The following is a 14,561-nucleotide window of genomic DNA, read 5'->3' on the forward strand; positions in this document are numbered from 1 at the left end:
AGATTTGGCTGCTATTTCTACCAGGTCTAGCTACCATGTAGAGGTCTCCCCTATTGGCTCATACATACATATATACATACAAAAGACAGTACAATGTGATTTGAGGGAGATTTGGCTGCTATTTCTACCAGGTCTAGCTACCATGTAGAGGTCTCCCCTATTGGCTCATACATACATATATACATACAAAAGACAGTACAGTGTGATTTGAGGGAGATTTGGCTGCTATTTCTACCAGGTCTAGCTACCATGTAGAGGCCTCCCCTATTGGCTCATACATACATATATACATACAAAAGACAGTACAGTGTGATTTGAGGGAGATTTGGCTGCTATTTCTACCAGGTCTAGCTACCATGTAGAGGCCTCCCCTATTGGCTCATACATACATATATACATACAAAAGACAGTACAGTGTGATTTGAGGGAGATTTGGCTGCTATTTCTACCAGGTCTAGCTACCATGTAGAGGTCAAATTGTGGTCAACCGACCTGCTAGAAATAACAGCCAAATCTCGCATAAATCACACACAAACCATCTTTGCCAGGAAGGACACACTGAGTAAATGCAGTGCAAGTTATACTATGCCTATACAAATTATGGTCACAACTGGAATGTTCAGTCGGGGCTGGCATGGGTGGAAGGGGTCTAAACAAGAAATAGATGGTGTGGCTCTATGGTTAAGAAACTGGGGCCAACCAATGCCTTGTGAATGAATTTGGTGGATGGAAACTATATGGAAGCCCGTCTTGTGTGTGTATCATCACTTAATGTCCGTTGTCCATGCTGGTATGGGTTACTGTAGTAGTAGTTGTAGTAGTTGTATAAAAAGTAGTATAGAGTGAAAACCGTAGCATTGGACGGTTTGACCAGGACTGGCAAGCTGGAAGGCTGCACCAGACTCCAGTCTGATTTATATATGTGTGTGTGTGTGTAAGAGCAATTTTGAGGGGAGGGGTGTCGATTACATCTCCCCCCCACTCCCCCAGTGTACAACTGGTACTTATTTAATCAACCCCGAAAGCTTCAAGAGCAAAGTTGACCTCAGCGGAATCTGAACTCGGAGCTCGGCGTTTTACCCATTAAGCTAATGGTTCAGCCAACTTGCCACCATAACAACAACAACAATAATAATAACAATAATAATAATAATAATAATCCATCTTATTATAGGCACAAAGCCTGAAAATTTTGCGGTGAAAAGGACTAGTCAATTAAAACAACCACCGGTGCTAGATTGGTATCTATTTTATAGACCCTAAAAGGATGAAATGTAAAGTAGACCTAGGCAGGATTTGAACCCAGAGCACAAAGCGTCAGAAACAATGCCAGTAGGCATTTCAGCCAACACAATGCATTACGAATTGATGATAAGAAGAAGAATCTACAAAGACATTTCTTTGATTTTTACATCTATATATAAATAACTAAAGCCACCAAATTATATTTTATCTTCTACCTTCCAGCCACGACCACCACCAGTGAGTCTCTCTAGTCTCCCTTCACTCCATCCCATCGCCCCCCCCATATTACACCTGCTGGCTACGGGACACCGTGTTCGCCTGCCATCTCTCCCTGCCCTCGCACCTAGACTCGGGATGGGGCCGTTTGGGCGCAGCTGTTTGGTCGCCGACGATTTCGGCTCGGCTCGGCTGAGCTGACTGGATCGTCGAACCGGTTTCGGTGAGGGGGAATTTTTAGCACTGGCGTGCCAACGCACGCTGACGTGTACACGCGTGCATGCGCAGCAGGTTATACACACACAGAGAAAGAGAAATTAATTGAATGAGGTTTTGAATGGCATAAACTGTGTCCTTCTCCTCAGACACAGAAAGAGAAATAAGAGGAGACAGACAGACAGACATAAAGAGAGAGAGAGAGAGAGAATAATGACGCTTGACATAAACTCTTTCCATCTCTTCAGACAACATAATTAGAAATACGAACACACACATAAACAGACAGAGAGAAGGAGGGAGGGAGGGAGGGAAGAAGGGAGGGAATGAGAAAGACATTAGAACGTCTGATGTCAAGTAAGTCAGCATCAAACCAGCAGTGCCAATGAGGCGGCGGCAAAACAGCTGTGCCAAAACGTCCCATGTTCCAGCCATTTGACACAGCTCACATCCTCGCGTACATCGACTCGTTAAAGCGCTCCTACAACAACAACACCACTACCACCACCACCACCACCGGTGCAACCACCTCTACCCTACAACGATCTCCTCCTCCTCCTCCTCTTTCAATCCTCCCCTCCATCACCACCAACACCACCACCTTCATCCGATTCTACAAGCTTCTTGTCGTCGACTGTCAGCCAAACAACCCAACCCCGCCCACCACCACCACCATCGTCGTCGTCGTCGCCACCACTGCTGCCACCACCAGCACAAATTTTACCATCATCATCACCACCACCACCACCACCACCACCACCATCATCATCGACATTGTGAACGTGAACAGCAGCAGGAACAGCAGTGACATACACGCACACACACGCACACACACACACGCACGCACTCACGCACCCTTCTGCGCAAACACAGTGCACCAATGCACGTGCGCATGCGCACACACACTCACATGCACGCATGCATGCTTTCTCGTGCTCATACGCACATGTACACACCTTAACAGTAAGCACTCTCTTAGGACATGCTGGAGCAAGGCAGGCCCGGAGAGCCCATTTGTGTAAGGACACGATCCAGCCACTGAAGAGGCCCGTTCAGATGGATCTCTATCCAACATGGCGTACTCGTTACTGTCTGTCGTCTGAAAAATACAAAAGGAAAAAGGGTCAAAAAAATAATCAGAAAAAAAAAATATATATATATATATATAATCTTTATCTTATATTAAACTTTTAATACATTTTGATAGTTTAAAATAAAAAATAAAAAAATAAAATAAAAAATAAAAAATAAATAAAAAAAAAACAAAATAATAATTTAAAAAATTAATAAATAAATAAATAAATAAAATAATAAAAATAAATATATATATATATATATTGTTATATTTCGGAATGGTCATATTGCCAGTTTAGCCAATATTTAAACGTACTATATATATATATTTATAATTTATAAGTTTAATTTATTAATTTGAATAATTTTTTTAAATTTTAACTTTAATTTAAATATTTTAATTGGATTTTTATATTTTATATTTTTTATATTTTTTTAATTAATTTTATTTCTATGTATTGGTTTATGATTTTCACTGTTTGATTTGCCTAATAATGGTTTTATCTCTAATTTAGTATAATATATATATATATATGCGTGTGTGTGTTTGAGTGTCCGTGTTTGTCCCCCCACCATTGCTTGACAACCGATGCTGGTGTGTTTACGTCGCCGTCACTTAGCGGTTCGGCAAAAGAGACCGATAGAATAAGTACTGGGCTTACAAAAGAATAAATCCCGGGGTCGAGTTGCTCGATTAAAGGCGGTGCTCCAGCATGGCCGCAGTCAAATGACTAAAACAAGTAAAAGAGTATAAATGGTGTTCTGGAATGGTAATTAAAACGATTACAAATCTTGGTACAAGGCCAGCAATTTCACGGGAATGGAGTTAATCTAATTACACTGACCCCAGTGCGTAACTGGTACTCGTTTTAGCAATGCTGAAACGATGAAAGCCAAAGCTGACCTCAGCAGAATCTGAACTCAGAACGTAAAGACAGACAAAATGCCGCTAAGCATACTGCTAGCTTTGCTGCCTTACAAAGACACACACGATGGGCTTCTTTCAGTTTCCATCTACCAAATCCCGTTTGGTCAGCCTAAGGCTATAGTAGAAGACACTTGCCCAAGGTGCCACACAGTGGGACTGAACCTGGAACCATGTGACTGGGAAGAAAGCTTCTTACCACAGAGTCATGCCTGCATCAAAGGACAGACCCAACGCTTCCTCTGCATGTCTACTAAAAGAGGTCAAGGTCTAGGTTTTCACTCCAACCTTGTAAAACCACCATCAGCAATGACCACCCAAACAGAGATCCATAGGTTGGAGGGGAGTTGCCTGAAGGGTGCAAAATTGTCATCCAGTGTTTATGGAAGACCAGCAGCCGCCCATGCATAGCAGCCCCTCCTCTCCACACCATTATATGTACATAGGGTAACGGGTAAAGACCCCCTTTCGGTCATGAATGGCCATGGGATTGCACCTAGAAAGTTCTTCTCTGAGGCACAAGTCCAAGCAAGGTTGTTTATGGAAGACCAGCAGTCACCCATGCAGACCAGCCTCTCTCCACACCATTATATGTACATAGGGTAAAGGGTAAAGACTCCATTCATTCATGAATGACCATGGGATTGCACCTAGAAAGTTCTCTGACGCACAAGTCTGTTTATGGAAGACCAGCAGCCGCCCATGCATACCAGCCCTTCCTCTCCACGCCACTGATGTTATCCAAGGGAGAGGAAAAGGGGCCGATACAGCTCGGCACCAGTGACGTTGCAACCCATTTCTACAGCTGAGTGAAATAAAGGGTCTTGCTCAAGAACACGACACACAGCCCGGTCCAGGATTCGAACTCCCTACCTCAGGATTGTGAGCCTGATACCCTGACCACTGAGCCATGGAAGCACTCCGTCGGTTACGACGATGAGGGTTCCTGTTGATCCGAATCAACGGAACAGCCTGCTCGTGAAATTAACGTGCAAGTGGCTGAGCACTCCACAGACACGTGTACCCTTAATGTAGTTCTCGGGGATATTCAGCGTGACACAGAGAGTGACAAGGCCGGCCCCTTGAAATACAGGTACAACAGAAACAGGAAGTAAGAGTGAGAGAAAGTTGTGGTGAAAGAGTACAGCAGGGATCACCACCATCCCCTGCCGGAGCCTCGTGGAGCTTTTAGGTGTTTTCGCTCAATAAACACTCACAACGCCCGGTCTGGGAATCGAAACCGCGATCCTACGACCGCGAGTCCGCTGCCCTAACCACTGGCCCATTGCGCCTCCACACTGAGCCATACGCCTTCATAAAAACATAAGACAAATACAAGATAAAGAAGGGAAGGACTTATCAGTTGGTCCCTTGAGGAGGAGGGGGAGGAGGGGGAAAATAAAAGGGACAAAAACTGAAAAGAAAAGAAGGGGGTTAAGGAATGGAAGCAGACTCACCTGTATTCGGCTCCCCACCCCTTCACAAAACTCATTCGTATAGTACACATTCTGGTGAGTTGATAGACCGATTCAAAGCCTTGATTCACAGATTGCCCCAGCATGGCAGCAAACTCTTGATTGTTGAAGATTTTCAAATTACAGCCTAGAAGAAGAAGAAGAAGGAGGAGATGATGAAGGAGAAGATGATGATGATGATGATGATAAAAAAGGGAAAATGATGAGAGAGGAAAAAGATGATGATGAAGGTGATGATGAAAAAGAGAAAAAGATGGAAGAAGATGAAGGTGATGATGATGATGATGAAAAGGGGGAAATGATGAGAGAGGAAGATGAAGACAGTAAAGAAGAAAAACAAAAGATGAGAAACAAATCATTCCCCCCCTCCCTGCCGCCGCCGCCGTCAGCACCACCACCACCAAAATTGTAGCTGTGGCCAGTGCCACTGACTTGCTCCTCTTACGGTGGCACGCACATAAAATGCATCATCCAAACATGGTCAATGCCAGGGTTACCTGACTGGCTCCTGTGGCAGTGGCACGTAAAAAGCATCCACTACACTCTCGGAGTGGCTGGCATCAGGAAGGGCATCCGGCTGCAGAAACATTGCCAGATCAGATTGGAGCCTGGTGCAGCCTCCTGGCTCTCCAGACCCCAGTCGACCCGTCCAACCCATGCCGGCATGGAAAACAGATGTTAAACGATGATGATGATGATATATATGAGTGGCAGAAACGTTAGCACGCCGGGCGAAATGCGTAGCCGTATTTCGTCTGCCATTACGTTCTGAGTTCAAATTCTGCCGAGGTCGACTTTGCCTTTCATCCCTTTCGGGGTCGATAAATTAAGTACCAGTTACGCACTGGGGTCGATGTAATCGACTTAATCCGTTTGTCTGTCCTTGTTTGTCTCCTCTGTGTTTAGCCCCTTGTGGGTAGTAAAGAAATAGGTATTTCACCCCTCACTACATTCTGGGTTCAAATCCTGCCGATGTCGATTTTTGCCTTTCATCCTTTTGGAGGTCGATAAATTAAGTACCAGTTACGCACTGGGGTCAATGTAATCGACTTAATCTATTTGTCAGTCCATGTTTGTCCCCTCTGTGTTTAGCCCCTTGTGGGTAGTAAAGAAATAGATACATATGAGTGTGTGTGTGTGTGTGTGTGTGTGTGTGTGTTTTTCCCCACCACCACAACCACCACTTGACAAACCAGTGTTGGTGTGTTTACATCCCCATAACTTAGCAGTTTAGCAGAAGACACTGATAGAACAAGTATCCGGCTTAAAAACGAAAATATAAGTCCTGGGGTCGATTCATTCAAGTAAAAATTCTTCGAGGTGGTGCCCCAGCATGGCCACAGTATAATGAATGAAACCCGTAAAAGACAAATTTTAAGATTAGTGACTTACCTGGGGGTATTTTACAGACAGTTGCTGGGTGCCATCCGTACCGTTGGTTACAGTTTGGACTCTGGACAAAAACTGCACTTTCACTGAGGCATTCGGCAAACACTTCCCCTCCAATGTAATACAACCTCACCCCTCGACCTGAAAATAACAACAAAGGTAAAAAAAAATCATTTGTTTATATGTAACAAGCATGTAAGCCCGGTTTCACCCGGTCTGTTTGGATGATGTGGCTGAGATCGTTTTTGGTTTGGCATAATCTATAACAGCATTTGTCAACCTTATCATTTTGGGTCCCCTGTTTCGATTGGAGCCTCCAGCTATGTGAAAATTTCCTAACTCCCATCCCGTCAGAAAACAGCTTCTAAGCAACTGATTGTTTTAATGGCAGAAGAAAGAGGGAAATTCCATTAGAAAGAGTTCTAATCGATTTTCTCGGTAAGTATGGGGGTCAGGGAAAAATACAAACTGCATTCCAATCTGTGCCCCCGTCTCCACGTGTACTCTTTTACTCTTTTACTTGTTTCAGTCATTTGACTGCGGCCATGCTGGAGCACCGCCTTTAATCGAGCAACTCGACCCCGGGACTTATTCTTTGTAAGCCCAGTACTTATTCTATCGGTCTCTTTTGCTGAACCGCTAAGTAACGGGGACGTAAACACACCAGCATCGGTTGTCAAGCAATGCTAGGGTGACAAACACAGACACACAAACGCATACACACACATCATCATCATCATCGTTTAACGTCCGTTCTCCACGCTAGCATGGGTTGGACGGTTCGACCGGGGATCTGGGAAGCCAGGAGGCTGCTCCAGGCTCCGGTCTTATCTGGCAATGTTTCTACAGCTGGATGCCCTTCCTAACACACATATATATATATATATACATATATACGACGGGCTTCTTTTCAGTTTCTGTCTACCAAATCCACTCACAAGGCATTGGTCGGCCCGAAGCTATAGCAGAAGACACTTGCCCAAGGTGCCACGCAGTGGGACTGAACCCGGAACCATGTGGTTGGTTAGCAAGCTACTTACCACACAGCCACTCGCCATTTTTCACGCAAATCCACGCAGCGTTTGGCAGTGAACCTCAAGACAAGAAAGAATACAACGATCGCCCATGTCCAATTTATATTATAGACAAGTGAGACCATAGCCCATGGCCTTTGCCAGCAGGTGTAACTGGCCCACTTATGAGTACCCCTCATTCATTGGACAATGAACTTTGCTTGCGAAGACCCATCGAGGCAAGTGTAAACAAATCAAAATCGCAGACGTGGCCGATACAGTAATGCCTGATTGGCACTCATGCCAGTGGAACGTTAGAAGCATATCCGAGCGTGATCGTTGCCAGGGCCATGGATTGGATCCCATGCTGGTGACACAAGAAAAGCACCATTCAAGCATTTGAGCATGGTCGTTGCCAGTGCCGCCAGACTGGCCCTCATGCAGGTGGCACATAAAAACATTTTGAGCATACATACAAACAGCAAAACCACACACACAAACCATCACAACCACACACACACAACACAACCACACACAAACATCCCAACCATACACACACAAACAGCAAAACCACACACACACAACAGAACCATCACAACCACAGACACACACAACACAACCATACACACACAAACAGCAAAACCACACACACACACAACCATCACACCCACACACACACAACACCATACACACACACACACACAGCACAGCAACACACAAACATAACCACACACACACACACTAACACACACACAGCACAACCATAGACACGCACACACACACACAAGCACAGACCAAACACAGCCATATCCCCAAAGGCCCCCTTCTTTGCAGCAAACCCCCAGCAGCCCCAGAAGCCCCCCCAGCTGAGTGATTGCTACTTTACCAATGTGTCTTCTAGTCATCTCCACTTGTTGTGTTCTATTAATGTTGGACAGCAGACCAAGACAGAAGCGCTCAGAGTTGGAAGGATCGGTGAAGCCATCGACGGTGAGAGACGGCTGTGAGGCATGAAAAGTCTCGCCTACTCTGGTGTTTAGTTCGTAGTAGGCAATCGAACACCAGAAATCTGGCTCTCGATATGTCACAGGCTGAGCATCTGCAAAAAAATGGAACACAGGACAAAAAATGAGAACAACGGAGAACAAAAAGGAAAAGAAAAAAGAAAATTTATAGGTTTAGTCGCAGGAGTTGGTTGTGTGGTAAGTAGCTTGCTAACCAACCACATGGTTCCGGGTTCATTCACACTGCGTGGCACCTTGGGCAAGTGTCTACTATTATAGCCTCGGGCCAACCAAATCCTTGTCTTTGGATTTGGTAGACGGAAACTGAAAGAAGCCCGTCGTATACATGTGTATATATGTATATATGTGTATGTGTGTGTGTATATGTTTGTGTGTCTGTGTTTGTCCCCCTAGCATTGCTTGACAACCGATGCTGGTGTGTTTATGTCCCCGTCACTTAACGGTTCAGCAAAAGAGACCAATAGAAGTACTGGGCTTACAAAGAATAAGTCCCGGGGTCGATTTGCTCGACTAAAGGTGGTGCTCCAGCATGGCCGCAGTCAAATGACTGAAACAAATAAAAGAAAAGAAAAGAAAGAAAGGTTTAGTCGCAGGAGTGGCTGTGTGGTAAGTAGCTTGCTTACCAACCACATGGTTCCGGGTTCATTCACACTGCGAGGCACCTTGGGCAAGTGTCTACTATTATAGCCTCGGGCCAACCAAATCCTTGTGTGTGGATTTGGTAGACGGAAAGTGAAAGAAGCCCTTCACCAGATGGCTGCACTAGGCTCCAATCTTGATCTGGCAGAGTTTCTACAGCTGGATGCCCTTCCTAACGTCAACCACTCAGAGAGTGTAGAGGGTGCTTTTTACATGCCACCAGCATGGGGGCCAGTCAGGCCGTACTGGCAACGGCCTCGCTCGAATCTTTTTGCACATGCCACTGGCACGGGTGCCAGTAAGGCGATGCTGGTAACGATCACGTCCGAATGGCGCCCTTTTACGTGCCACCGGCACGGAAGCCAGTTGGCTGCTCTGGCAACGATCCCGCTCGGATGGTGCTCTTGGCACCCTACCAGCACGGGGCTCGAGTGCCAGTAAGGGGACAATGAAGAAGGAAAAGGATTAGGAGTAGGTGGAGGCGGTAGTAGCAGACGCTTGCCTTTATTAAGCAATATCAAGCAGTCATCTTGGCAAAGACATACAGGAGTTATTTCCCTTGCATCGCTGAATCATTCACTTGTGGGGGGGGGGGGCGAACAACCCCACTTCTGTTTTTCACACAGTAAGAGAGACCTGCTTCCCAATCGCACCGTCCCAAGTTCAATTCTACTGTGGGGAAGATTTGGCCAAATAAGAGATAATGCAGGATTCGTACATTGTTTCAACTCTGACAGGAATGACGGGGCAAAGTTGACCTCGGGCGGGATTTGAACTCAGAACATTGGCCATGTCGAAAAGTCAGTCACACAGGGGGCTACAGATGCCCCTTCCTGCTAATCAATCCCTAACAAAAGCAAAGAGAAATAAAAAAAAAACCAAAAAAAAAGCCAACCAAAGCAGGAGTGGCTGTGTGGTAAGTAGCTTGCCAACCAACCACATGGTTCTGGGTTCAGTCCCACTGCATGGCACCTTGGGCAAGTGTCTTCTACTATAGCCTCGGGCCGACCAAAGCCTTGTGAGTGGATTTGGTAGACGGAAACTGAAAGAAGCCTGTCGTATATATGTATATATATGTATGTGCATTGTTTGACAACCGATGCTGGTGTGTTTACGTCCCCGTCACTTAGCGGTTCGGCAAAAGAGACCGATAGAATAAGTACTGGGCTAACAAAAGAATAAGTCCCGGGGTCGAGTTGCTCGATTAAAGGCGGTGCTCCAGCATGGCCGCAGTCAAATGACTGAAACAAGTAAAAGAGAGAAAAGAGTAAAGCCTTGTGAAAGGATTTGGTACGCAGAAACTGAAAGAAGCCCGTCGCATATTATCTGAGGGGCATGGCTGTGCAGCAAGGAGGTTCCCGACCAAATGGTTTTTGGTTCAGCCCCGAGGTGCCACGCAATACCAATAAACGGACAGACCGACAGACAGACAAATACGTAACGAGCAGACTTACCTATAGGGGGACTTGGAGACAAATCAACGCCATCTGTAGGAAAAAGGAAGAAACAGTTTGTGAGCATGTAATAACAAAGACCGGATTGGATGAATACGTGATGTTAAAGTATTGCTGGGGTCAGTTTTCATGTATTGGAGGTCAATGGAAGAGAGAACCAACCAAGCACTGAAGGTTGCCTCAATCAGCTATAACCCCCCCGCCACCTTCGAAATGTGTGGCCCCTTGGGTCAGAGGGAAAAAAATCTGTGATAGAATGCAAAGAGATGTCAAAGCATCTGAAAGGAAATCTCTTTCAAATTTTAGTTCCGGATCTTTCTCTGTTCTTTTAAGTTTTGCTCCCATAAATTCTAAAACGAAATTTAGGATTTACGGAGCATCGAAGTTGGGAACAAAAACAGCACAGTGGAGACACACAGGGAAACCAAACGAAAACAAGCATGGAGGGTTGTTAGGCCAGAACGAGAGGAAAATAGTGAACACTGGGAGAAACGTTTTCTTTGAAAAGATAAAAGATAGAAATATATATATATATATATGTGGAGGCGCAATGGCCCAGTAATTAGGGTAGCGGACTCGCGGTCATAGGATCGCGGTTTCGATTCCCAGACCGGGCGTTGTGAGTGTTTATTGAGCGAAAACACCTAAAAGCTCCACAGGGCTCTGGCAGGGGGTGGTGGCGATCCCTGCTGTACTCTTTCGCCACTCTTTCTTCTGTTGGCCTGCTCGCTTAGCCAGTGGGGTGGCGTCATTCGAAGGCTAAAACAATGCGAAGCGCATTGTGACCAGCAATGTGTAACTACATCTGATGGACTGGTCGGTCATGTGATGATGGTGATTATATATATATATATATATATATATATATATATATATGCATACATACATATATATATGCATACATACATATATATATGCATACATACATATATACATGCATACATACATACATATATATATATGCATACATACATACATACATATATATATATACATACATACATACATATATACATATGCATACATACATACATACATATATATGCATACATACATATATACATGCATACATACATACATACATATATATATATATATATATATATGCATACATACATATATATATATGCATACATACATATATATATATGCATACATACATATATATATATGCATACATACATATATATATATATGCATACATACATATATATATATATGCATACATACACACAGAAACATATATGTGCACACACACAACAAGCTTCCACACTGTCTCCATCTACGAAATCTAGTCAACAGGATTAAGTCAACCTAGGGCTACATACACAGAGTAATAGCAGCAAGATAGGTGGAGAATGAAACAGTTCTGATAATTGGTTGTTTAGTATCACAGTCTACAAAACTCTTTCTGTCTCCCCCACCTCTCCCCCCTCCCTTCTCTCTGTCTCTGTCTACCTATCTTACTCTGTCTCTCAGTCAGCCTGTATGACACTCTATCTTTCTGATTACTTCTCTCTCTCTCACTGTAAGTCTCTCTCTCTATCTAAGTCAACAGCCCCCTCTCTTTCTTTCTCTCTCTCTATCTAAGTCAACAGCCCCCTCTCTTTCTCTCTCTCTCTCTCTCAGTCAACAGCCCCCTCTCTTTCTCTCTCTCTCTCTCTCTCACTGTAAGTCTCTCTCTCTATCTAAGTCAACAGCCCCCTCTCTTTCTCTCTCTCTCTCTCTCTGCATTAGTCTTTATACTTATCTCCATGTGTCTACTTATCAAACCATCTTTCTTTCTCTCCCACTCTTTCTTAGCCCAGCTGCCTCTCTCTCTCTCGGCTTACCCATCTCTCTCACTCCCCTCTCTCTTTTGGCCTATTGATCTCTCTCTCCCTCCCTCCCTCCCTCATACGGTTCTCTTGCCCTATCTGTTTCTCTCTCTCCTCCCACCTCTCTCTCTCCCACCCATCCTTCTCTTGCTTTATCTGTATCTCTCTCTCTCTTTTGGCCTACCCATCTCTCTCTCACTCCCTCTTGCCCTATCTGTTTCTCTCTCCTCCTCCCATCTCTCTCTCTCTCTCTCCCACCCATCCTTCTCTTACTTTATCTGTTTTTCTCTCTCTCTCTCTCTCTACATTATTTTATCAAAATAAGCCCCTGATCATCTATCCATCCATCCATCTCTCTCTCTCTCTCTCTTTCTCTCCCTCTCTCTCTCTTTCTCTCCCTCTCTCTCTCTTTCCACCCCCACACCCCAACCAACCAACCAACATACCAATCTTGCCGCTGGTCAACCTAACCAGCCATTCCTCTACCAAAACAGTCGGTATCAGCTGGATTGCTCGTTTAGCAGGCAATTAAGACATTCTGCAGACGATCGCACCTGCCCACCACCGAACAATATTTTTCAGTCTTCACAATGTTATGGCGTCTGTGAGTTTAACCATTTACCATTTTACATGCCTGTATTATGCCCACAAATAGTCTACCTGTTTTATGTCCAAACTGGCCAGATCCAGCCTCTTACACCTACCCTACAATGTCATTCTAAGAAATAAACAATCAAATCATTGGAATCTCAAAGCTGTGAGATAATCAAGGATTAATGCAAAACAATGTGAATAAACAAGGGTTACATTTGACAGAGGGATCTGAATGCTAAAGGGTTAAAATAAGGACCACAGGGACCAGTGAAGGAACTTCTATTTAGTCACTTGACCTTACACAATGTAACAGCCAAATCTCCCCTCAGCAAACTCCCTGTTCTCTTTAACCCCTTCAGCATTTAAACTAGCCAAACCTAGATGAAATATTCTATTTGTTTTGTGTTCAAACTGACCTGATCCGACCTCTCACACCTACCCTACAATGTCATTCTGAAAATAAAGTCAAATCATTGAAATCTCAAAGCCGTGAGATAATGTCAGGATTAATTCAGAGCAATGTCAATAAATAAGCATTGCATTTGGCAGGGGTCATCTGAAGGCTTAAGGGTTAAAATAGGGACCGTAGGAACCAGTGGACCTTACACAATGTAACAGCTAAATCTTCCCTCAACAAAAACCCTATTCTCTTTAACCAGCCATATCCAACCCAAACCTGGTTTCATGTTCAAGCAAGCCATGTCCAGCCTTTCACACCTACTCTACAATGTCATTCAAAAACATAAACAATCACATCATGGTAATCTCAAAGCTGTGAGATAATCCAGGATTAATTAAAAGCAATGTGAATAAATAAGCATTGCATTGGACAGGGTAACCTGAATGCTAAAGGGTTAAAAATAGGGACCACATGAACCGGTGAGGGAGCTTCTGTTTAGTCACATGACCTTACACAATGTAATAGGCAAATCTACCCTCAACAAACTCCCTACTCTTTTTAACCCTTTAACATGTAAAACAGCCACGTGTGGCCCAGATATTCCCCTTGTTTTGTATTGAAGCCGGCCACCTCTGGCCTTTCACACCTACCCAACAATGTCATTTTAAGAATATACAATCACATCATTGAAATCTCAAAGCTAAGGATTCGTACATTGTTTCAACTCTGACAGCAAAGTTGACCTCAGCAGGATTTGAACTCAGACATTGGCCATGTCGAAAAGTCAGTCACAGAGGGCGCTACAAATGCCCCTTCCTGCTAATCAATCCCTAACAAAAGCAAACACAAAAACAAAAAACAAAAAAAGAAAACATAAACGAACAACAACTCACTCTCACTCAACACTCCCTCAGTCTCACTCACTCAATACTCCCTCAGTTTCACTCTCAACATTCCCTCAGTCTCACTTTCACTCAACACTCCCTCAGTCTCACTCTCACTCAATACTCCCTCAGTTTCACTCTCACTCAACACTCCCTCAGTCTCACTCTCAACATTCCCTCAGTCTCACTCTCAAC

General features: G+C 44.3%; 1 protein-coding gene across 4 annotated transcripts in view; it reads right to left on the reverse strand.

Moving 5' to 3' along the window:
• Positions 1–390: 390 nt before the first annotated feature.
• Positions 391–14,561, reverse strand: part of LOC115226545 (mothers against decapentaplegic homolog 3) — a 76,353-nt gene continuing 62,182 nt past the window's right edge. For 2 of the 4 annotated variants that reach the window (XM_036515200.1, XM_029797547.2), the window contains 5 exons: positions 10,672–10,704; positions 8,440–8,652; positions 6,544–6,681; positions 5,134–5,278; positions 391–2,776 (listed from right to left, as the gene is read on the reverse strand). In XM_036515200.1, coding sequence (XP_036371093.1) covers positions 2,653–2,776; positions 5,134–5,278; positions 6,544–6,681; positions 8,440–8,652; positions 10,672–10,704 — 653 coding nt within the window. In that variant the 3' untranslated portion in view covers positions 391–2,652. The remainder of the gene's footprint in view (positions 2,777–5,133; positions 5,279–6,543; positions 6,682–8,439; positions 8,653–10,671; positions 10,705–14,561) is intronic. The other 2 variants (XR_005004344.1, XR_005004343.1) reach the window with 2 other exon arrangements.

The sequence above is a fragment of the Octopus sinensis genome, linkage group LG30 (assembly GCF_006345805.1).
Source record: "Octopus sinensis linkage group LG30, ASM634580v1, whole genome shotgun sequence".
NCBI classification, from domain to species: domain Eukaryota; kingdom Metazoa; phylum Mollusca; class Cephalopoda; order Octopoda; family Octopodidae; genus Octopus; species Octopus sinensis.